The sequence below is a fragment of the Bradysia coprophila genome, unplaced genomic scaffold (assembly GCF_014529535.1).
Source record: "Bradysia coprophila strain Holo2 unplaced genomic scaffold, BU_Bcop_v1 contig_24, whole genome shotgun sequence".
Classification (NCBI taxonomy): domain Eukaryota; kingdom Metazoa; phylum Arthropoda; class Insecta; order Diptera; family Sciaridae; genus Bradysia; species Bradysia coprophila.
In genome coordinates this window covers 6201531-6224249 of record NW_023503501.1, presented here as the reverse complement: position 1 = coordinate 6224249, position 22719 = coordinate 6201531, and the positions used below count along the sequence as shown (strand labels likewise).

Below are 22719 nucleotides of genomic sequence, written 5' to 3'. Positions count from 1 at the left end.
AGTAAAATTTGCGAGTTTCAGAGGCACCTGAAACCTACTCTTTCAAATTTTTTGTTATTAAAATGGGTAATTCTGAAATGCTGGAAATCTCAGCTGTCCATCGACACCACACTTGCAATGACTCATGTCAACAGTGCCGACATGTTGCGTGAATAAGTGAAATGTGTCCTTCTACGACGAAATTTTGTCTTTTTTGTCTTTTTTTGAAGCAGAACAGGAAAAGGTACATTTTAGAATGTCTTTTTTTGTAGCAGAAGAGGAAATTCCCATTAATTCCTGTCAATTCCATTTAATTACCTCAATTGCCAAATCAAATCATCTAACTGCCGAATTCGCTCTACTTTCTTTCAATTCCGTTTAATTACCGGATTCTACGGCAATTCCGAGCAGGGTGCGTAATCAATTACCTGAGTGTTTTCTTCCTCGGTTTTTTGCATAAGAAATTTTACGTATTATGATACAATTTTTTTTTTGCTATAGTAATTTATATTTTCGGAGAAAGCGTCTTCTTCCGCACTAAAACTCCGAGATAAAAAATATTTTAAAATATTACAATTAAGTTTCATTACAAAACATTTCATTTAAATTAAAATAAATCGTATCTGGACCCATAGGACCAAGTGTTTCAAATGCAAGAGGCGTATTTACGTATCCTTTTTTAACAGAATATAATGATTGTGTTTACGTCTCTCTGCTTCTTCGGCAACCGATCCAGCGGATCTAGACGAATTATGTAAATAAGACGTAGCCAGAGTATTTCTAACTGTTGAATCCCAAAGAATCGCTTTTCCCCTACTCCATGATACAATCGTTTTTTTATATGTATTTGGTGGCCCTGAAAAGGGCCGGTTGTTTGTAGATAATCCGTTGTGAATTGCCAGGGTCGTCATCGACTTCTTATTGTTTTAAGCCTCCGGAACATACACACCCAAAAAAATGAAATTTTGGATGTACATTAAAATCGCCCAATTTCTACGAGTAACCCGTAGAAAGTACGTTTTGGATGTACAATTTACGGATGAGTAAACCATTGGTTTTATCGTGTTTTTGGGGGTTTTATCCGTATGTTGATGTACACTTTATTCGTACATTGTTGTACATTTAATCCGTACTTATCATGTGACAGTTCAACTGTCATAGTTGCAATTGTGAATTCTATATTTCAACCAATTTGACCTCATTCCGCTCCTCAGATATCTTTTTTGCAATTATTTTCTTAGACAACAATAATTTTTATTTGTAATTAAAAAAAATTAAATGAAAATGTTTAAAAAAAATCTGATGCGGGTTTGATTCGAAATTACGGAGAGGGCAGCCACATCAAGAATTCCTAACTTTGATCTGATGAGGCCGATCAAGGTGATTGATAAATGTAAGGTTGCTCGTAAAATTTGCAGCTAGTTTGTCTACCATTCCCACTTAGGTTAAAATGTGACTACAGGCTTGAAGCACAACAGACGTAGGAAGTAGAAAAAACTATTTGCTGATGGCGGAAGACTGTCATTTGGCAGGTGATGTTAATGACTGACAAGAGTTATGAATTTTGTCGTGTCAGTTTTTAACATGAACGTCATTTTTTAAAAGATTTTGCCAACTTCGATTTGAAATACTTTTTGGATATATAAGTCGGGAAATATTTTAAAACGAAATAAAACTTTTACAAAATCGTCGAATCTGAAACTAAAAAAGCACCACTGTGCCAATCAATTATTTACTTTACTTTTTAACCGTTAATTAGAAGCCGGTCGAAATTCACGTTGATTATCTCAACGGCCTGTTAGCTCAGCAGGAAAGTCTTAGCCTGACGTGTGAGAGGTACCCGGTTCAAATCCAGCTAAACCTGTTTTTTTTTTCTTTTATTATTTATGCTTGTGATCCTTTTTCCAAACTAAAAAACAGATGATATGATATGATTGTATCATTACCAATCGTTAATTAGCTTTGATCTATTTTTAAATTGACAAATAAACGTCAAAGTCTGTATGACACTTACTGTACGTTTTAAATGTACATGGTGTACGGATGAGTAAACCATTGGTCTTATCGTGTTTTTGGGCGATTAAAACGTAGAACTTTTTTTTGTGTGCACCGTCTTCGTACCATCTTGATGATATGTGAACCGGAAGTAGAAAGTGGCGGTTTGGAAGATCCACAATTCGAAGGTGAAACCCATCTGCTGCACTGCCACTCGCTTCCGGCCGAGTTCTGCGTCGTTCATGTAGCCGTACCAGCTTTTAACTTCGTAGACCACATTGCCAACCAGTGCGTCGGGGAAATATCTACCTTCCCAGTCTGAGTAATCGAAACACGGTACAGCGACTGTTTCGATATCCCCTTCAGCGTTTGTTTCCTGCAGCACTTCGTACAACCAGTTCTCGTACCCTTGGTACGGAGTTTCCCTGCCGGACGGCCACACAAAACCTTTGCGTGCGAAACTGGACCGAATGGATTTAGCACGAATGTCCGGATGTTGCGTTACATGCGGTACATTGTACCGTTTCATATTTGTGGCCTTACGCAACTGATCAGATTTGCCGTCACATCTGCAGTTGTATCTGTAGCTGGTGTTCTTGTGTCTGTGGAGGGATCTCAGCAGCCGTTCGATTGTATGGACATTGGTGCATGTCGATCGGAACATGCAACTTCGACCGCTGCCCAAAATTTCCACATCCACAAGGTTCGAGGAGTAGAGGAAAATTCTTTGCATTCGTCGACGGTTTTTCGTAGCAATGATACAATCGTCCGAACAATATCTTTTTTTACGGACCTCCGTGCCACAATTCCAACAAACCATGTCGAAAATTTTTCAGTTGAATTTAAATCACACGAGCGCAAGTAGCTTTTAAACGAATGAGATAGACGAGCGGAAGTAGCTTTTCATTAAGTAAGCTAGCATTAGTCCCTCACGGAAACAATGTCTTTTTTTGAAGCAGAACAAGAAAAAGGACATTTTAGAATGTTTTTTTTTTGTAGCAGAACAGGAAAGGGACAATGTTTCCGTGAGGAACTAATGCTTACCTAGTACGAAAGATTTTTTGGATCGCCTTTCCCATTTATAAAGTAACATGTACTATCGCCATCAAATCGAGTATCTATCACGTGTCAGAGTTTGCGCAAATTGTGGCGAACCAACGCACTGTCTAGCACCGACGCGACAGTGCTTTGGGCGAACGCTGGACAGCAGCGACCGTAGACTCTATAGAAAACTGCCAGCAGTGTGGCTGCCATCTAAACCGTATCGGTCGCATACGTTGTGGAATTTGTCATTCGACGTTCATCGGATATTCGGTGACAGAAGCATGCCAAATATGTGCATTTCTACCAGAAACTTGTCGTTGCTGTCAGTGTGGCACAATGCTGGAAAGAAATGCTCTTTATTTCGATCCACATTGCACTAAAATTGCATTGCAATTTGAGGCAAATGAGGTCTCGAGTCGGTAAGCTTGCGGATTTCTTAGTTTCCGAAAAAATGTCATTTCAACCTTTGTTGCAGTTATCGTCGAAGAAGAGGCTGAAGTACTAGAAGCTCACATTGTCACATCCTTGACTAAATATACGGATCACTTGATACTGATCGGTAAACATTTTTAATTTGATTTTTGAATAAATGCCCTTCTGTGCATTGACCGCGATTATTTCAAAAGGCGACCACCAGCAATTGAAACCAAGCACAGCAGTATATGACCTATCCATCAAATATGATCTCGATGTATCGTTATTTGAACGTATTTCCCATCTCCATGTTAAAATTATTTGCTTAGAATCGGTTCCGAATGTATTTGCATTTCAGGCTCAGCATCGTATGAGATTCTAAATCGCTGACCTGGTCCGCGGCTCAATCTACGAAAATCTGAATGATGCCCCGAACGTTCACGACTACGAACATATTACAGGAATGACCAAGGATCTGTTCTTTTTAACCCACAACAAGCACGAGAAATCTGTAAAGTGTTTCGCTTTTGTCTTTCTTAAAAAAAAACTTTCTTTTATGAGTTCTTCTCAATTTAGGAGGGTGACACACTGAGCAAATCGAATGATTTTGAAGCCCATTACATTGCTGGTCTGGCTGGATACTTATTAAAACAGGGCTACAAAGCGTCGTCTATAACCGTATTGACAACGTACACTGGACAAATGTTTTTGTTGAAGTCACAGTTCAACATGTCTCAGAGTCTTAAGCCGATTCACATTACGTGCGTCGATAATTTTCAAGGCATGTTTTAACATCGAAGAATTCTTATGATGAAAAATCGCAACAGAAAGTAATCGACTACACCAATGTAAGGGAATCCAAACACGTCGTCGTATCCCATCTACCTATCCAGTTCGGTCGTTGCAGGATCTGGAAAAGATTTTACAAACTGGATTGGGAATATCCGACGTTGAACGTATGGATATCATAAAGGCTTTGAATATGAAACAAGGTCATTGGTTCAAGTGTCCAAATGGTCACTTGTATCTCATTGGGGAATGTGGCGGAGGAATGGAAACAGCGAAATGTAACGAGTGTGGTCAGTTAATTAATGATTGGTTGTGTGAAAACTGTATCAATGTCACCCCGTTATGTTTAACAGGTGGCGCGAATCAATGAAAGTGTAAAACTCTACTTTCATTGGCGCGAATCACGCCTTGCTGGGAACTAATCGATTTGCACCGGAAATGGATGGTGCTGTTGGACCAGCGTACGGTGCGGTATTGGCTCCGCAAAATTTTGGATTCTGATTTAGCTGAGTTTCTTGTTTTTTTTTATCTTCTTGATTCGTCCAGCGTTCTCATTGTAATGAGATTTTTTCAGCACACGACCCAAGTTTTCCTTACGAGCGGAGCGAAAAAATCAACACTACAATACTGTAACACAACATACTATTCTTTAATCATAACATTCGTTGTGTAACCAGTTAATGACGAAATCTATAAGAAGAATGATTGGAGGAAGCATTCATACGTGCATTGTAGTCATTCATGCGTGCTAGTCCCAGAATTAAGAAATTGTGAGGAAAACTGATTCACAGAGATCCGAAAGACAGATGAAGGCGAAATAGTTTCCACTTAACATAGCAAAATTGCTCGTTTAAGCACGACCTATCCAATCCATTGACACTCCACACGACTATAGCCACAGTCACAGATAGAAATGGAGTTGATTTTGCTCACCCATCAAATTCTGGAAAATGGTTGAACCTTGACGTTTCTCAAATAACGTTTTTTCGAGCGACTTCATCAAAATTGTATTCTTTATTCCCTTGAAAGTCATGGGTCTTACGAAAATGTTTGTCACACGATGTTCACTACTATGATTGAAAATACATGAAACGTATGACCAAAAACCAAAAATACAGAAAATGTTTGTTACACTTTGTTCATTCCTTGTTACCACGATAACTTCAGTAATTCTAAACGGATTTCCAAAAACTTTTTTTAATCGACGAGGAATTAAATTCCTCAGGGAGATGCGGGAAATCAGAAACAAAACTACATTTTTTATTTACATCCTTAAAAAAAAATTCTATTTAAAATCGCTTGATAAGATTTTAGTGTAGACAATTGAGTCGTACAACTTTACTAATGCATAGAAAAATAGGTCAGCATCCTCTTAAATTTTTTGTGTAACAGTAACTTATTAACCGTACGAAGAAACACCTTTGGATTTTTGGCTAAAACATGAAGAATCGATTTTTTTAACTGTGAAAATTCTATGTCTCCAGTTTCGTGGCTGATCACAATGTGAATGTGAGATACTCTCAGAGTTCTACAACAACCAAATACAAAGTATACAGTAGAAGGTTCCAAAAATAACCAAATAAAATTGTACCAAGTCATACAAATCGAAACACTCCGATCCGAAACATGTTTCGAAGACTCTGCAGAATTCTGTGAATCTTGGAGACAGTGATACCGTACATCAAATGCAATGGAAGCGAAGGGAAAATGAATTTTGCCTGGTTTATGGTCCTCATAGACAGAGGACCTCGGCATTGCACGATATTTGTTTCTAAATTTGGTCACCCATGTCAAAAATGGTCTAAAATATCAGTCGATACTGTCCAGAATCTGGAAATAATCTGCAATTCTGGAAAAATTGGTCACTTACATCAAACGCAATGGAGGCGAAACGAAATTTAATTTTGTCTGGTTTATGGCATACATAGACAGAGGACCTGGGCATTGCACGATATTTATTCCAAAACAGGGTCACCCATATCAAGTTAAGTTCGAAGATGGGCTATGAAGGACCGATGATCTTAGAGATATTCCAAAAATAATTTTTGTCTCGTCGCTTGTTGCCACGATAACTCGAGTAGTTTTCGACGGATTTCCAAAAACGTTTTTTTATCGACGAGGAATTAAATCCCTCAGGTTAAGTTCGAAGATGAACTATAAGAGACGGGTGATCTTAGAGATATTCTCAAAAGAATTTTGGTTTTGTCGCTTGATGCCACGATAACTCGAGTAGTTTTCAACAGATTTACATTTTTTTTTTATTCGACGACGAATTAAATTTCTGAAGTTAATTTCGAAGATGATGGTCTATAACAGACGGGTGATCGTATAGATATTCTTAAAAGAATTTTTGAGTTATCGCTTGTTAACATGATAGATCGAGTAATTCTTAACGGATTTCCAAAAACTTCTTTTTATTCGAAGGGGAATTAAATTCCTGAGGTTAATTTTGAGGACGAACGATTGATCTTAGAGATATTCCCAAAAGAATTTTTGTTGCGTCGCTTGATAGCACGATAGCTTGAGTAATCCTCAACAGATTTAAAAAAAGTATTATTCGACTAAGAATGAAATTCGTGAGGGTAACCAGATCATCTGTCTATATAGTCTACTTATCATACGAAGTAATTTTCGACAGCGATCTGCGATTTATTCCGAAAAAACTTGCTGCCTATGCTAGAAAAAAAACGAGTGTGAACTTTGCGGCCAGAGTGACGCGAGGGCCGTATTCACACGAGTTGCATACCTTATTCATAAGCAAATAGGGCCAATTTTCAGTAGAACATCGAAAATATTTGACGTTTCATTTGAAACATTCAGCTACGCTGATTCGACACCTTTGTCGAACGAAAATATTTCCTTGCTAAAAAAGACTTATAATCTAGAAAATTTCAACGAGTGTGAACTTTGCGGCCAGAACGAAGCGAGGGCCGTATTCACACGAGTTTAAATTTATTCAGGAGTTTAACAAGAAATACGTCCTCATTACAGCGTCTTTTTAGCAGACACAGTAATATCGAAGCATCTTTTGTTTGACAATGTAGAAATAAGCAAGGTTCAGAACCTTGAAAATAAGCTCCCTTTGTTTATTCTGAAATTTGATTTTCAATAAAATAAAAGGAGCGAACAATTTATGACAAAACAAGACAAAGAGCTACTTTGATCAAGATCAATCTATGATATTTTTGTAACAATTACAAAAATCTATTGAGAAAATATCAATCAGTCAGTCAAGGGACCTGACCCACCCATAAGGTGGTAAATAGATGATAAATAGTAAAACTAACATGATCGAGCCAATTGTCCTGAAATTTCGACGACATGAGTATCGGCGACTTCCTGAAGAAACGGCGAGTAGTCGCCGTTTCTTCAGGAAGTCGCTGTTTCTTCAGGAAGTCACCGTTTCTTCAGGAACTCGCCGTTTCTTCTCGTCGTTTCTTCAGAAAGTCACAGTTTCTTCAGGATGTCGCCGTTTTATGTAAAAAGCGCTGACTTTCTGTGAAAACGATGACTTCCTGAAGAAACAACGAGAAGAAACGGTGAATTCATAAGAAATAACAAGTTCCTGAAGAAACGGCGACGGAAGGTTCTAATCGTTTTTTCAGGAACTCACCATTTCTTCTCATCGTTTCTTCGGGAAGTCAACGTTTCTTCATAAGGCCAAAAACCAAATTCTATCGTCTCTATACATGAAGTAGAAATTCTATCGTCTCTATACAGAAAGTCGATAATAAGCGATTTGGCGGTATCTTTTTGGCAGTAACTTTTTGGTTGTTGAATAGTCTTGCTGTAATAATCTTTCTGTATTGAATACCAACCATGAGGAAGTAATCCCTCTACGAATTTTCATTGCACATAAACAGCGTTTTAACACGCCGAGCGATCCGGCCCATTGCCCCGGAGCGAAGCGGAGGGCCGCAATGCGAGCCGGGCGCCGGAACGGTGTCGGTAACTTAGGAGTTAATTTTTTTTCTCTCGCATCGTGTCATAATTAGTCACATAAAAGTGTTTTAAGACACCGAGCGATATGTTTCTGTGTTGTACTTGAGTTTTTTGATTTCTACATATAAAAATGTATGTAAAATTAAGAAAAAGGCAGTAAAGCACAAAACAAAAAATGTGTCGGTTTTCAAAATTCAGAGCGTGTATATATAAAAAATGACACAGACTTTTTATGACACGATGCGAGAGAAAAAAAATTAACTCCTAAGTTACCGACACCGTTCCGGCGCCCGATGGGCCGGATCGCTCGGCGTGTTAAAACGCTTTTTATGTGCAATGAATTACACAGACTATTTATGACACGATGCGAGAGAAAAAAAAATTAACTCCTAAGTTACCGACACCGTTCCGGCGCCCGGCTCGCATTGCGGCCCTCCGCTTCGCTCCGGGGCAATGGGCCGGATCGCTCGGCGTATTAAAACGCTTTTTATGTGCAATGAAAATTGGTTTTCATGTTGTAAAAAGATGAATTCTGTAGTGATGAACTAAACTTCTTTACGTTACATTTCGTAAAAGGATGAATTCCATAGGAACCAACAAAACGCCTTTACGGCGAGACGAAAATTAGAGTTGATTTGGGATCTCAATGTCAGCTGAATTAGTAATCTTGAGTTGAGATTGGCAACTGAAGAATTTCTTGAAATCGAAATTTCATCTCAAATCAAGAATAAGCCAGTGTACGTAGATTTTATTCATTTGAAATAAAATACAAAGCTTTTTATTTTATTTGTTTTAGTTGCTTGCAATCAGAGATTGAACGGTGAGATGCGATGCTTCTGAAAGTCGTTGTTTCTTCTCGTCGTTTCTTCAGGAAGTCGACGGTTTCGAAGAAACGGTGACTTTCTGAAAAAAAGGTGACATGTAATGACGACTCTTCAGATTTTCTGATGAAACGGTGAGAAGAAACGGTGACTTCCTAAAGAAACGGCGACATCCTATAGAAATGGTGACTACCTGAAGAAACGATAACTTCCTGAAGAAACGACGAGAAGAAACGGCGACTATAGTGGCCGGTTCTTCTCGTCGTTTTTTCAGGAAGTCACCATTTCTTCTCGTTGTTTTTTCAGTAAGTCACCGTTTCTTCAGGATGTCACCGATACTCATGTCGTCGAAATTTCAGGACAATATCGAGCCAGACAATGTGTCCTAGTTTTTTTTTTGTAGAGAACAGACTGACGAACAGATTGTTAGCTCGTTTGGATCGCCGTCGGCTTGAATCCCGACTGTTCGACGTTTTTGCGAATTGACTCTTATAAGATCTCTGGACTGTCGTGGCGGTGTAGTAAGCAAACAAACAAACAGTCGAAACCTTTTTACCAAAAATAATAAATTTTTTATTACAAAAAATAGATTGACATGCTGTCGTTGTATAATAATTATTCGGCACCTTAATTATTTATCAACCTTCAATTCGCTGAATAATAAAAATGAACAAAAAAAAATATTTTCTTCTAAGAAGAAACCAATTTGGAATGAAAATCGTGTGAATAGTGTGTCAAAGACCCCCAAATAAATAACAACAAACCGGTGTCATACACCCTATATGACGCATCTAAGCCAAATATGTGCTGGCCGATACATTTCCGCCTGTACCGGTCCAATTTGTGTGCACGAATTTACCTTCCTGTCCCAACAATTCGTACGTATGTGCACCGAAGAAATCTCGCTGTGCTTGCAATAAATTGGCCGGTAAACGTTCCGTACGATATCCATCGTAGAATGCCAACGCAGCAGACATCGCCGGTACCGGTACGCCCCACAAAACAGAGTTGCTAACAACTTGACGCCAAGACTCTTGGCAACGGTTAATCGCATTTTTGAAGAAATCGTCCAGCAGTAGATTTGACAATTCAGGATTGCGTTCGAATGCTTCCTTGATGTTGCCCAAGAAAACACTGCGAATGATGCAGCCACCGCGCCACATTAACGCAATGCCACCATAGTTCAATTTCCAGTTGAATTCGCGAGCAGCTTCCCTCATCAGCATGAAGCCTTGAGCGTAGGATACAATTTTGGCGCAGTACAAAGCATGCTTGATGTGCGTCAGAAATTCGGCTCTGTTTTGCACGGTAATTTTTCGTTCCGGTCCCTTAAGGTGTTTGCTGGCATGAACCCGTTCATCTTTTAGCGCGGACAGGCAACGAGAGAAGACCGCTTCACCAATTAGTGTAACAGGAACGCCATAATGTAAAGCTAGGGAATACAAATTTCATTGAAACCGAACTCAATCATCTCGACGAATCACAACATTCTTACCAGAAATGGCTGTCCATTTTCCAGTTCCTTTTTGTCCGGCAGTATCTCTGATTCTCTCCAACAAATATCCTTTGTCATCCTTGTAATTGAGAATATCTCTGGTAATTTCAATCAAAAATGAATCCAATTCCCCCTTGTTCCACTCATCCATTTCCTTAGCCATTTCCGCTTGAGTCATACCCAATCCCTTCATCAAATCGTATGCTTCGCAAATCAATTGCATATCACCGTACTCGATGCCGTTGTGTACCATTTTAACAAAATGTCCAGCACCACCCTCACCAACCCATTCACAGCATGGATCTTTGCCTGCCTTTGCCGAAATAGACTAAAAAACGAAAAAACGAACCGATTGGATGCCGATGGTCTATGAAGTAATTTACAGACTCAGTACCTGGAATATATCCTTAATTAGAGGCCAAGCTTCTTTGTGTCCGCCAGGCATCAATGATGGCCCGTATCGAGCACCTTCTTCTCCACCACTAACTCCGGACCCGACGAAAAGGAAACCTTGTTTCTTCAATTCATCGCAGCGACGCGTTGTGTCCTGGTATTCGGAGTTTCCTCCATCGATGATTAGGTCACCAGGTGATAGAAGTGGTATAAGCTGTTTAATGAAATCGTCGACAGCTGATCCGGCTGGGAGAATTAGATTATTTTAAGATGGTTGGTAAGTCGTAAACAATGAGAGATTCGGTGTAAAATGTCCGAGTCCGTTGAATTTTCATGTTGGGAACGTTTGGAGGGATTCTTTTGAACAGCCTATCGAAATCGGACGCATTTTTCAGTGGTATTTTTGTATGTGCCTAGAAAGGAATTCGACCCTAGAGGCCAAAGCCACTTTCAAAAAAATTCTTTGAAGCTTGTTTTGGCTCCCGATCAAAGACCGAAAACATGCACTTTTCAAATGGAAACTTCTCCAGCTACATTAAACGTTTATGATCGTGCGGGGTGTCATTAGAAAGGTAATTTCATGTTCTTTAAGTGCAAAAAGGTATGGCTTACAAACATCTACGACGAACAAGAATCTCTCTTGGTGATATCAAAATGTTTCAATTGAATTATTGAAATTAATTTAAGTTAACAAAAACCAGCAACACAAAACGACGAATGAGCGAAAAAAAATTCCATCAAAATACCAGCCATACAAAATACGTAACCAATTGAATTTGATGTTTTCAATCACATACCAATAATGCGATATGACATCAATATCAATCTGTAAAATTGCGATTAAAAAACACTCGACGAATTTTACTCTCACTGTTCCATATAATGAAGAAAAAAATCGACACGCACGCTACGGCAAGAAAACAAATGCTCAAAAAGTGTTAATGAAAAACAATCTCTGACCTTGTTAATATTCCACATAATTAACAGCTGAGAACAGATCACTTGAAATTTTACATTGATTGTTAGAGTGTTGCTGATTAAGTAACAATTTTTAGTTGCAAAAACTACCTCTCCACCAGTCTCGTTATGATTTTTTTGTTTGATTAAATCCAAACGAGTTTTCAGTAAGATTTATGAATGAAACTGGACGGCTCAACATGATGTTTTTTATGTGTTACATTTATGCTGTTCACTTACCTTTAACCAACATCATGATTTTGCGTGGAGTCTTCAATTTATTGACCATATCTTGCAACGATGTAGCTCCAATAACTTTCGTGCCTTTAGCTTCATTGTTGAGAAATTGGGTGACCTGTTAGAGGAAAATTCACACAATTCCGTAAGTTCTTAAAGCAGTGTAACGAAATACATGTTCTCAAAAGAGCATTATCGAACAACCACTGGACGGGGGTGACATACGACTTTGTTCGTATAAGGAATATAAATATGAGCGAAGTGAGATATCTATTTTCATCTGTTAAAAGTTTGTCTCTTCGATCTAGCGTTCACTAATTATAGCAACCACCAACGCACTTCAAGCATGAGTGGTACTCTTAATAGATTACTGAATTGGAACAGTGTATCGAACAAATTTTGGCAATGTATAAAAATCTGCAACAAATTTTCATACAAAATAGTTACTCTATTTGGCAGCTGTCACTCCAAGCACTTTTGCTTGAAGTGCGTTGCTTGCAACCACTAAATAACGATGTTCCACCACATTCTACCCATAGACTAAAGGACGCGAAAAAATTTACACTGATAAGAGAGTCAGAGTGGTAACAGCCTAACAACGCATAGAAAACTCAGTGAAAAGAAGATGCAAAATTTTGAGAGAGTAAATCTATGAAAATCTCTTACAAAATCTTGCATCTCTTTTGAACCAAGTTCTTATGCGCTTTACGGCAGCAGGTAATCTCCGGTTTTATAGACTTAAAAAGGGCGCTCTCAATAGAACAAACTGACAACGTACCTCTATGGATTTAAATTGTTTTCTGAACACCAATTAGAATTTTCAGGTTGGGAATGATCTGCTTCTAAGCCCTGAAACACTAATCTGTGCTGAGCCCTTGCTTACTTTTGCATTTAAAATCTTCAGTTTTTTGAGGATTGTGTAGAAGAACCAGCTCCAAATTCACATGGTACTATGAAATTTGTATTACCAAAGCATTGGTATAGTAGCAACTAGGCGCTCCCTTTTTTCCTGTACCTAATGCAAACTTAAAAACCGTGGACATTGTGGCAGCAAATACTGCGAAGATAATATCAATGTGTAACCAGACTCTTTACTTTCCCTTTTTCTTTATCCCATCACATAAACACTTAATTCAATAATTTCAAACAATGAAAGACGAGACCGTACATCATACGGAATTGTTATCAATTTGGAAGCGGCAGATAAAAAATGGTTGAGCACGAACAGATTGCAATGCCCTTACCGCGACCTCTACACATAAATTCATAGCTAGTCAAATTCGAATAATTTAATTTGTCTACGCTTTTGTAGAGCAATATGATGTAATTTGTAAATTAATTCTGCATTTGCATTAACTCAAGGCGAAGTCGTGACAGTGAATGCATTAGACATAGAGGACATTCTCCTCTGTACTGGTCACAGGTATGAAATTGTTTAAAAAAAAACAATGTGATTTGAGCCTGGTAATGGAATAAAGAAAGAAATCTTCAGATGGAAAAAGTTTTACACGTCCATCCACTATGCCTCTCTTGACCGCAGAGGTCTTTCTTATTGTTACATTTCGCAACCATGTACCAGAACATAAAATTAATGGACTTGGTCTAACAGTGATTACATCAGTCGCCTTTGGCTAGCCGCTCATTACAACAGTTTTTCAAGCAAGTACGAACTTCGTTCATTTTTTTATGAAGTCACAAAACTTGCCAGCTATAGTAAACCCTTTCGCAACATTAACTACACGATCAATGACCTTTAATAATTGCAAAATTTCCAAATTGGCGCACATTTTTTCCATACATAAAAATCAATGAGCTTGACGTAGTGAATGGCACCGACACATTGCACCATGTAAATTTTATAATTGAATGAAAATCACTCACAAATCACTCACGTAGAGTAAATTGGCATAAAGTTGTTTATCTCAATGACATACCTTATCAACCGTACGATTGTATGCACATACTACGAAATTTCGCGAGTCCATGTTCAATATCAAATTCTGTCCCATTACAGCAAGGCCGATAAGTGCAATGTCAGCTTTTCTGTTAGAAATTGATTGGGGAAGAAAATTAGAATTCACTTCAAATTTTACTACCAGGCACACATTTTTTGTGGTTCCACTTACTGAGACATGTTGATGGAATGTAAATTGTTGGTTTAACACAAGAAAAAAGAATTTATCGACAAACTCAATGTAAAGTTTTCGGAATGCTTCACGAGAGGTACTTGTTGCAGTCACCAAAATCATACGATGAATGAATGGAATTGACTTTTAGAAAATAAAAAGGTCATTTTTAGAGGTTGGACAATCTACTACCCATTTCGGAATGTTTGGTCGTGGATCTTTGGAAGGAATTGTGCCATCTTTGGTTGGATTGTTGAAACTTTTAGAATGTTGTTAGTCGCTATACGCTATCGACAGAATCGTTTTATATTTAACTCGTGGCAATGAAGCCAGCAGGAAGTTTTTCGAACTAGAAAAACAGTAATGTCTGGTGTCACAACCAATGTACATGATATGAGTTCAAAACACTCTAAAACCGACTTCCATTACAATATCAGAACCAAATTTGATTCTTGCGCGTAAAGTAATTTAGTTTCGAACACCGTCGGCAGATGGCACCACGTCTCCAAATGTCATATTCCTTCATTTTTTGTTTATTAAAATTTAATTTTCCGAAACCAAGTTATCAATTGGAACAGCTGGAGCATCTCTCATCGTAATGTCCTCAAAAACTAAAGTCCTTCAAGTTTATCGATCTCTTTTAAGAGAATCGGAAAAGCTGTCGGCCTATAATTTCAGGTGAATTGATTCGTTTCAATGGACATTACCTTTTATATTATCCAATGTCTCATGACTATAACCAACAAAACCATTTTGTTATCTCAGAAATTATGCAAAGCGGAGGATTCGTGATGCTTTCAGAGACAATAAGAGCTTACAGGATGCATCCTCTATTCAGGCTGAATTAGAGTTTGCTACTAAAAATCTGGACGTCATTCACAGACAGGTAATTTGTGTGTGACTCTGATCTTTGTTTTGTACGGAGATCTTATCGTAATTGCATCATTGGACGAAATGTAGTCAGGCTCAAAAAGTGATCCTTGAGTTTGAGATAGAAATTGAAATTCATCAAAACTGACAATGCTGTCAAAACACTTTCGGTCATGTATTTATCCTTACCATTCTCCAATCCACAACCTATTCGTTCTTTAAGCGAACCATTGAGATTACCAATAATTCATGTTCTGATACACCTTTCTCTCTTGTAAAGGTTATCGTTGGACACTTGTATGCATCGGAAAAATTGGTGATCGAGAACAATCCATCGATGACGACAAAGTAAAATGCGGAAAATGTTGGAAGATGTGATTGCTGGTGGTGCTTTTAATCGTTGCATTTCGTAAAGACAGAAAAAAAATATTGACCGACATGATTGTTGATTTAGTTAATGATGGTTGGAATAAAAAAAGTATTTTTAGTAATTAACTTGTCCCGGATTGAGTTTAGTTCAACGAGGAGAAATCTCTAGACCAATTCAACACGGCACATTGAATCCTCATACTTGAAACCTATATTCCACATTGCTGCATTACCTGACCCGAAAACAGTTGTTCTTCGACTTTCGTTGAAGGGCTAGAACGAGGGGAGTGTATGTCTCGACAAATGCACATCATATAAAATCCAAATTCATGTCGAAATGAAGATATTGGAGCCGAATGAAGAATGAGCAAGTTGAAAATTAAACTGAGCTCAACCCGTCAACGAAAATTTTATCTTTCAAATATCTCAAAATTGCATGGAATCCCATACACTTCTATACAATTTTGTTATAGTCCTTCAGCGACCCCTGAATCGATTCGGATCGAGTCGGTCCAAAGGATATTTTTATCAGAGCATTGTGTAGATATTTTTCCGACTTATAGTCAATCCTGTTCAAGGCTGTAAGTTTTGGAGAGGTTGCGCAGATTGCCACTTTATTAGATACACCATTTCTGATGATTTTTCATATAAAAAAAATCGTCACATCATCACGGCGACGACAGTCATAACGAGACGTGAATTTTTTTGTATTAAAAACCGACATATTATTGTCAAGTGCGGTGTGTCACCCTCGTATCGGTATCTGCGTGACCTCCCCAAAATTTACAACCTTGATCATATTGACACTTTAATTTTGCTACACATTTTTGTACCCAATAATCTGTATCGACTGCACTGCTCCTGGAGAACGTCATTGTATTCATTTTCCAATTAACCGTACTGATGATGACCACTTACTCTAGGATATCAGTTGTAGTAAAGGCAACATAAGACGTAGTTTACGTTCTCGCAAAAAATGGGAACACTATGGAAAATTTCACCAAATTTGCAATTATTGACCGTGGCTCTAATAGCTGTTACCACAGCACTGCTCCTAGCATGAACACTGATTTGACAAGTGTCAAACTTGGAGGCTTTAGTGATAAGAGCTACCGCTTACGATTGTTTGTATTGTATGTATTAACTCACACATTGAAGTCATCTATCTATACTAGGTCCCACCTTTTGGGCGGGTCGGGTCCCTTGACTGATAATTTTTCCAAAATAATTAATCAATTAAAGTGAAAGCAAAATAAAATTATCGAGCCTCATTTTTGTCAATTGAATTTCAATTGTCAAAAACCAGATTAGATCATTTCATTTTGCTTTTACCTTATATTACACCGAGGGGTCACGCACTTCTTCAAATTTAATCCATTTAATCCAAGAAATACATGGGATTAAATGGATTTAAATCCATTTAATCCTTAGTGCGTCACCCCTCGTATTACACACTATTATAATCAAGGTTCTGAAAGGATTTAGTTTTTGTGTGTCACCGCCTTCGTGATCAACTCAGGGTTGTCTTAACCTGGTTCTTTCAGGTTTGATTATCTTATTTTATTTTAACTGATTTTTCATCTGGGTGAGAATGGACAATTCCTGAAGTCCAAACCTTTTTGTCACGGTATGGATGTAATAATCTAACACAATTCTCAATTTGATATATTTACTTCTACAAAAATGAAATGTTGTCACTTTGTATTCGTTCAAATTGTGCAATAATCCAATATGACCCGAGTTGTTAAATAATGTAGTAAGATACCGCAACTCGTGTCAATTACGGCCTTCGATTCGCTATAGCCGCAAACTTATCACTCGTCCGAGCTACCTAATATTGCAATACGATACCGCAACTCGTGTGAATTACGACCCTCGCTTCGCTCGGGCCTCAAACTTCACACTCGTACGAGTTGTCTAATATTAGGTGTGGCCTAGCCGCAAACTTCTCACTCGTTCGAGCTGTCTAATATTGCAATATGATACCGCAACTCGTGTGAATTACGACCCTCGCTTCGCTCGGGCCGAAAACTTCACACTCGTCGGAGTTGTCTAATGTTAGAATTGTAATACTATATGCTCACTGCATATGTAATTTCAGGTACAGGGGCCAACATGAATTCCACTCAATCCACACAGCTCACACTCTGTATCAGTATGATCCGCTGTGGTTTCCAAGGTTGTATTATTAGAAGGTTGCGCCAACAGACTTTTTCGTGGAGGCATTAAATCAAAAATAATTGCCGATACTGCATTGTATTTTAAATTAGGCGAATTCTTCGCTGTGGCATTAATGCGAAAATGAAGTAACCAGAGCGAAGATAAATACTTAAATAATTATTCACATCAAGCCAGCCTTGAAGTCAGACACGAAAAAATTTAGCTCTACATTTCAATAAAAAAGAATTTCTAAATTTTCAATTCAATTACTCAAATCAAAAGAAAGTATTGATAATTACGACTACAGAAACAATTATAATGAAAAATAAGGTCAGATTGAAAAGACCAGCTACAGTAAAAATCCCACATAAGAACAAAAAAAGAACTCGAGTTGAAAATGAACCATCAACCAGTACCTTCAACGCATATGCCGAATTAACAGACAACGAAGAAGAAATTATGGTTCAGTCGAAACCAATCGACAAAGTCAAAATCCCTCCGATAATCGTCGTCAACATGAAACATAATCAAATTATAAGCTTCATGACAGAAAGTAAAATCACCGATTACAACATTCAATACATTTCACTGGGAATCAAAATACTATGCAAATCAATCAATGATTTCAATACTACGAAAAATAATTTACAACAAATCAAAACAGAGTTCTTCACACATGACATTCCCTCACAAAAAACAACTAAGATGGTCCTAAAGGGATTACCAAATTTAGAAATCGAACAAGTTAAAGAAGGTCTTACTACAGCCAACGTAAAGTTCCTGGATGTCAAAAAAATGAACACCAAACATAAAAGTGAAGATTTTGCATTGTTCTTGGTCTATTTTGAGAACAAATCGATAAAAATTCAAGACCTGAAACAAACAAAATACATCCTCAATGTTGTAGTTAAATGGCAACCATACATTACATCTAGAAATGGTCCCACCCAATGCAATAATTGCCAATTACATGGACATGGCAGCAAAAATTGCACCCTACAATCACGATGTGCAAAATGTGGTGGAAAACACGTTACAACATCCTGTGAAATACCAGAATCAGATTTCAAATGCTGCCTATGTGGTAATCAACATTCATCACGAGATCGCCACTGCCCGAACCGTAACAATTACATTCAAATGAAATTAAAACAATCACGGAACGGAAACAACAAAAAAGAAATAATTAATACAAATGAACCGATCAACTATCAAAACCATACGATGTTTCCCGCTTTAAGAGTACAAAAATCTACAAGATATTCCGATTGGTTCACAGGTACTATTAACACACCAAGTCAAACAAATCCTCACCAACAAAATTATTCACCACAAAACATTAACACTTCACACAATTTACATGAAACACTTTTTTCTACCGAAACCCTTTTACAATTAACAACCGATTTAATAATGAACCTAAAAAACTGCCGAACCAAACTTGATCAATTTCAAGTTATAACTAAATTAGCCATACAATATATAAATAATGACTAACACACTAACACGTAATCTAAGAATACTTTGTTGGAACACCCAAAGCTTTCGACCAAAATATTATGAAATTGTTGATTATCTCGGCTCTACACACTTTGATGTAATATGTTTTAGTGAAACCTGGCTCATCATCACAGATGTTATATATTTACCATCTCATAAATTCTATCGAACTGATATAGAAACTAATAATCACGGTGGTGTTGCGATTGCAATTCATAAATCCATACCACATAAGCAAACTTTCATTAAAACCAACATAATTGAAAATGTAGCAATTAACATAAAAACCCCTACTGGTGATATAACGTTGATTTCTGTTTATTTTTCAAATTCAAAATTATCCAGTCAATCAAAAATTTTATTTGAAAACGACATTAAAATGCTCACTTCAATTCGTAACAGTTACTTCATTTGTGGAGACCTTAATTCAAAACATAGGCTTTGGAACAATACCAGAGGAAATTGTCTTGGTAATATAATTTACGATCAACTCACGCGAAAACCTTTTTCAGTTCATCACTCCATTACACCAACATATTTTCCACCACAAGCGAATAGAAACCCATCGAATATTGACATCGTTTTATCAAATAATTTACATGATTTGTCACAAATTCTTCCAAATTATAATCTTATGTCTGATCACTGTGCAATTGAATTCAAAATTAATTGTTTAATTGCCAAAAATGTTGATAAATCAAAGAAGTTCAGGTTTGATCTAACTGATTGGAAAGAATTCGAACGGAAAATGAACGGTAAAATTAATCTTAATGACATTCGCCTATCAAATTCTGATGAAATTGATTCGGAAATATCTAAATTCACCAAAAATATTTTCGATACCATGAATGAGTCCATCCCCAAGAGGCCCCATGTAGCTCAACATCTCAGATTAACGCCTTATATCCGTGAATTGATTTGTTATAAAAATACTGTTAAGAGACAATGTCAACGAGCTCATGACCAGAGTAAATTAATGCTTCTCAGATCATTAACAAAGCAAATAAAATTCCAAATTACGAACCTTCGTAATAGCTCTTTCGGATCGAAATTAAAAACGCTTGCGTATGCTTCTCAATCATTTTGGAAATTTACTAAGTTGATCAAGAATAAAAGGACCAATCTCCCTCCGCTGAAAAGAGATTCAAATACGATGGTTTACACCAATAATGAGAAAACGCAGTTAATAGGAGAAACTGTTTACAAATCTCATATCCTCACTCAAGGTTATAACCATCAGCCAACAATTAATAAAGTAAATCGATCCGTAAACGTTGTCAACAATGCTCAGCTCTCAACTTCTGATGTTACACCGTTCCTTTCGAAACCGTCTGAAGTTAAAAAACTGATCAAAAGATTAAAAACGAAAGTGGCTCCTGGCCAAGACCATGTTCAAAATTTCGTACTCAAAAAACTTCCACAGAGAGCAATAGTGCTAATTACGAAAATAGTCAATGCTTGTATTTTAAATTCTTATTTCCCAAGTGATTGGAAAATTGCCAAAGTAATTGCGATTCAAAAACAAAATAAAGATCCTATGGATCCTTCCAGCTACCGTCCGATCAGTCTGTTGAGCTCACTGAGTAAACTGTTGGAAAGGGTTTTGCTGAAAAGGATAAATAAGCATGTTGTTGTCAATGATATCATTCCTGACCATCAGTTCGGGTTTAGAAAAAATCATTCTACCGCGCATCAGCTTTATAGAGTTACTAAACTGATTAAGGACAACTTCTCCAGGCACAGATCGACAGGAATGATAACGTTAGACATAGAAAAAGCATATGATACCACGTGGCACGATGGACTGATCCATAAATTATTAAAGTTCAAATTTCCTTTACCATTAATAAAGATTATCAAATCTTTTCTTTCGAATCGATACTTCTATATTCAAATTTATAATGACAAATCAACACAATTTCCTATCCCAGCTGGTCTTCCACAAGGAAGTACATTGAGTCCAATTTTATATAACATTTACACATCCGATCTCAAAATTCCACAAAACACAACTCTTGCCCAATTCGCTGATGACACCAATATACTAACTCACAATACACGTCCAATTCCAATACTATATACACTTGAAAAATCCTTTAAAAAAATATCAAAATATTATTTTAAATGGAAGATCAAAATTAACGAAACGAAATCCAAAAGCATATTTTTTACAAAAAGACGTGCTAAACGGTTTCTTCCACATCGACAACTCCAACTCACTAACTACCAAATTAACTGGTCAAATTCGGTAAAGTATTTAGGTGTAGAGTTAGACAAAACTCTTACATTCTCAAAGCATATTCAGTACACGAAATTAAAAGTTTTAAAGTTCATAAAAATTCTTTATCCATTCATTAACAAGAAATCAAAATTAAACTATAAGAATAAGCTTCTGATTTTTAAAAATATCTTTCATCCAATTTTTCTCTATGCATCACCAATATGGGGTAATTGTGCAATCACACATATTAAATCACTACAGACTACACAAAATAGAATTCTCAAATTAATATTAAACAAACCATATTACTACAAAACCACGAAATTACATACACACACCAATATCAAACTAATACGAGATATCATTCCCATTCGTACTAACAAATTCATATCTAAATGTATTCAATCCGACAACCCCTTGATTTTCAATTTAATTGACTAATAAACAGCCAACGCGAAATATAATCAACTTTTTCTAATATATTCCAAATTTTTGTCCCTAATTATAAGTTAGTATGTAAAAATAAAAATACTAGATAAGGTTTTTGTTCAGATAATTTTCCTTACAATCTACATAAACAAATCATTGAATTATATAAAATCAACTATTAACCTACTAACCCTAAAATTTAGATGTAAAACCGGCATAGGTTCAACTCTATATTTAAACCAAATAATATTATTATATCCACAACTCAACAATATTATATTAATAAATGTCCTTCATCATCATCAAATACTTAAATATCAATAATACCACTGTAGGAACCATTTCTATTTCTCCATTTACCATTTACCACAAAAATATTCCGTGTGAAAGAAAAAAAAAATGAATTTTTGCTTTGTTTACTTGACAGTTTGCTATCTCAAGGAGTACTTTTTTGTTGAGTGGAAACCATACTTAAGTTAAAGCGGTAAATTATTTTGTTTACTTAAAAGTCATACGACAGTCCTAAAGGTTTGTTCCAATTAACTGTTAATCCGAACTTTGACAACAGGAACGACAACGACTTCATTCAAAACAGACGTATCTTCTTCTCTCAGTGAAGGGAATCATCAATGATCAATGATCAATAATATCAATAATATTACCAATAATAATTATCAATTATCAACATAGTAAATGGAATAGCTTCCGACCTTAATCTCGGAAATTCCATTCCTCGTCGATTAAAAGAAATTTTATTAAAATCGGTTAAGAATTATTACTCAAGTTATCGTCATGACAAAAAAAATTGTTGCCAACAATTACGTTTTTGATAACATTTCATACAATATCGCCAAAATTAATGTTGTCAATGTTGTCAATTTGTTATCATTAAATTATCATTATCACAATATCAATTATCAGCACTGTATTATTAATTACAATTATCAATAAAATCATGTTTTTCTGGAATAGTTTCCA

The 22719-nt window shown here is 36.7% G+C and overlaps 2 protein-coding genes and 3 long non-coding RNA genes across 5 annotated transcripts; 3 read left to right on the top strand and 2 right to left on the bottom strand.

Moving 5' to 3' along the window:
- Positions 1-56: 56 nt before the first annotated feature.
- On the bottom strand, positions 57-19927 carry LOC119078107. The gene is made up of 3 exons (XR_005087938.1): positions 19917-19927; positions 3845-3850; positions 57-188 (listed from the first exon to the last, which is right to left on the bottom strand). It is a non-coding gene; the product is annotated as an uncharacterized LOC119078107 (long non-coding RNA).
- LOC119078101 lies at positions 3373-3692 on the top strand. Its single transcript, XR_005087932.1, has 3 exons — positions 3373-3437; positions 3494-3577; positions 3645-3692. It is a non-coding gene; the product is annotated as an uncharacterized LOC119078101 (long non-coding RNA).
- Positions 3783-4586, top strand: LOC119078100. Its single transcript, XR_005087931.1, has 4 exons — positions 3783-3943; positions 4009-4280; positions 4340-4530; positions 4575-4586. It is a non-coding gene; the product is annotated as an uncharacterized LOC119078100 (long non-coding RNA).
- On the bottom strand, positions 9534-14396 carry LOC119078074 (6-phosphogluconate dehydrogenase, decarboxylating). The gene is made up of 6 exons (XM_037185530.1): positions 14193-14396; positions 14001-14109; positions 12070-12184; positions 10874-11118; positions 10480-10807; positions 9534-10416 (listed from the first exon to the last, which is right to left on the bottom strand). Exons 1-6 carry the CDS (start codon positions 14198-14200, stop codon positions 9776-9778), a joined length of 1446 nt encoding a protein of 481 aa, XP_037041425.1. The 5' UTR covers positions 14201-14396; the 3' UTR covers positions 9534-9775.
- LOC119078098 (protein bcn92) lies at positions 14707-15557 on the top strand. Its single transcript, XM_037185563.1, has 3 exons — positions 14707-14870; positions 14958-15078; positions 15343-15557. The coding sequence occupies exons 1-3, from the start codon at positions 14791-14793 to the stop codon at positions 15412-15414; spliced, it is 273 nt and encodes a 90-aa protein (XP_037041458.1). The 5' UTR covers positions 14707-14790; the 3' UTR covers positions 15415-15557.
- Positions 19928-22719: the final 2792 nt, after the last annotated feature.

Coding starts and splice junctions, on each gene's coding strand:
- LOC119078098 (XM_037185563.1), top strand. CDS start 14,791: ATGTCCTCAAAAACTAAAGTCCTTCAAGTTTATCGATCTCTTTTAAGA. Junction 14,871..14,957: donor CTGTCGGCCTATAATTTCAG/GTGAATTGATTC, acceptor TTGTTATCTCAG/AAATTATGCAAAGCGGAGGA. Junction 15,079..15,342: donor TGGACGTCATTCACAGACAG/GTAATTTGTGTG, acceptor TCTCTTGTAAAG/GTTATCGTTGGACACTTGTA.
- LOC119078074 (XM_037185530.1), bottom strand. Junction 11,119..12,069: donor AATCATGATGTTGGTTAAAG/GTAAGTGAACAG, acceptor TAATTCTCCCAG/CCGGATCAGCTGTCGACGAT. Junction 10,808..10,873: donor TAATTAAGGATATATTCCAG/GTACTGAGTCTG, acceptor TTCGTTTTTTAG/TCTATTTCGGCAAAGGCAGG.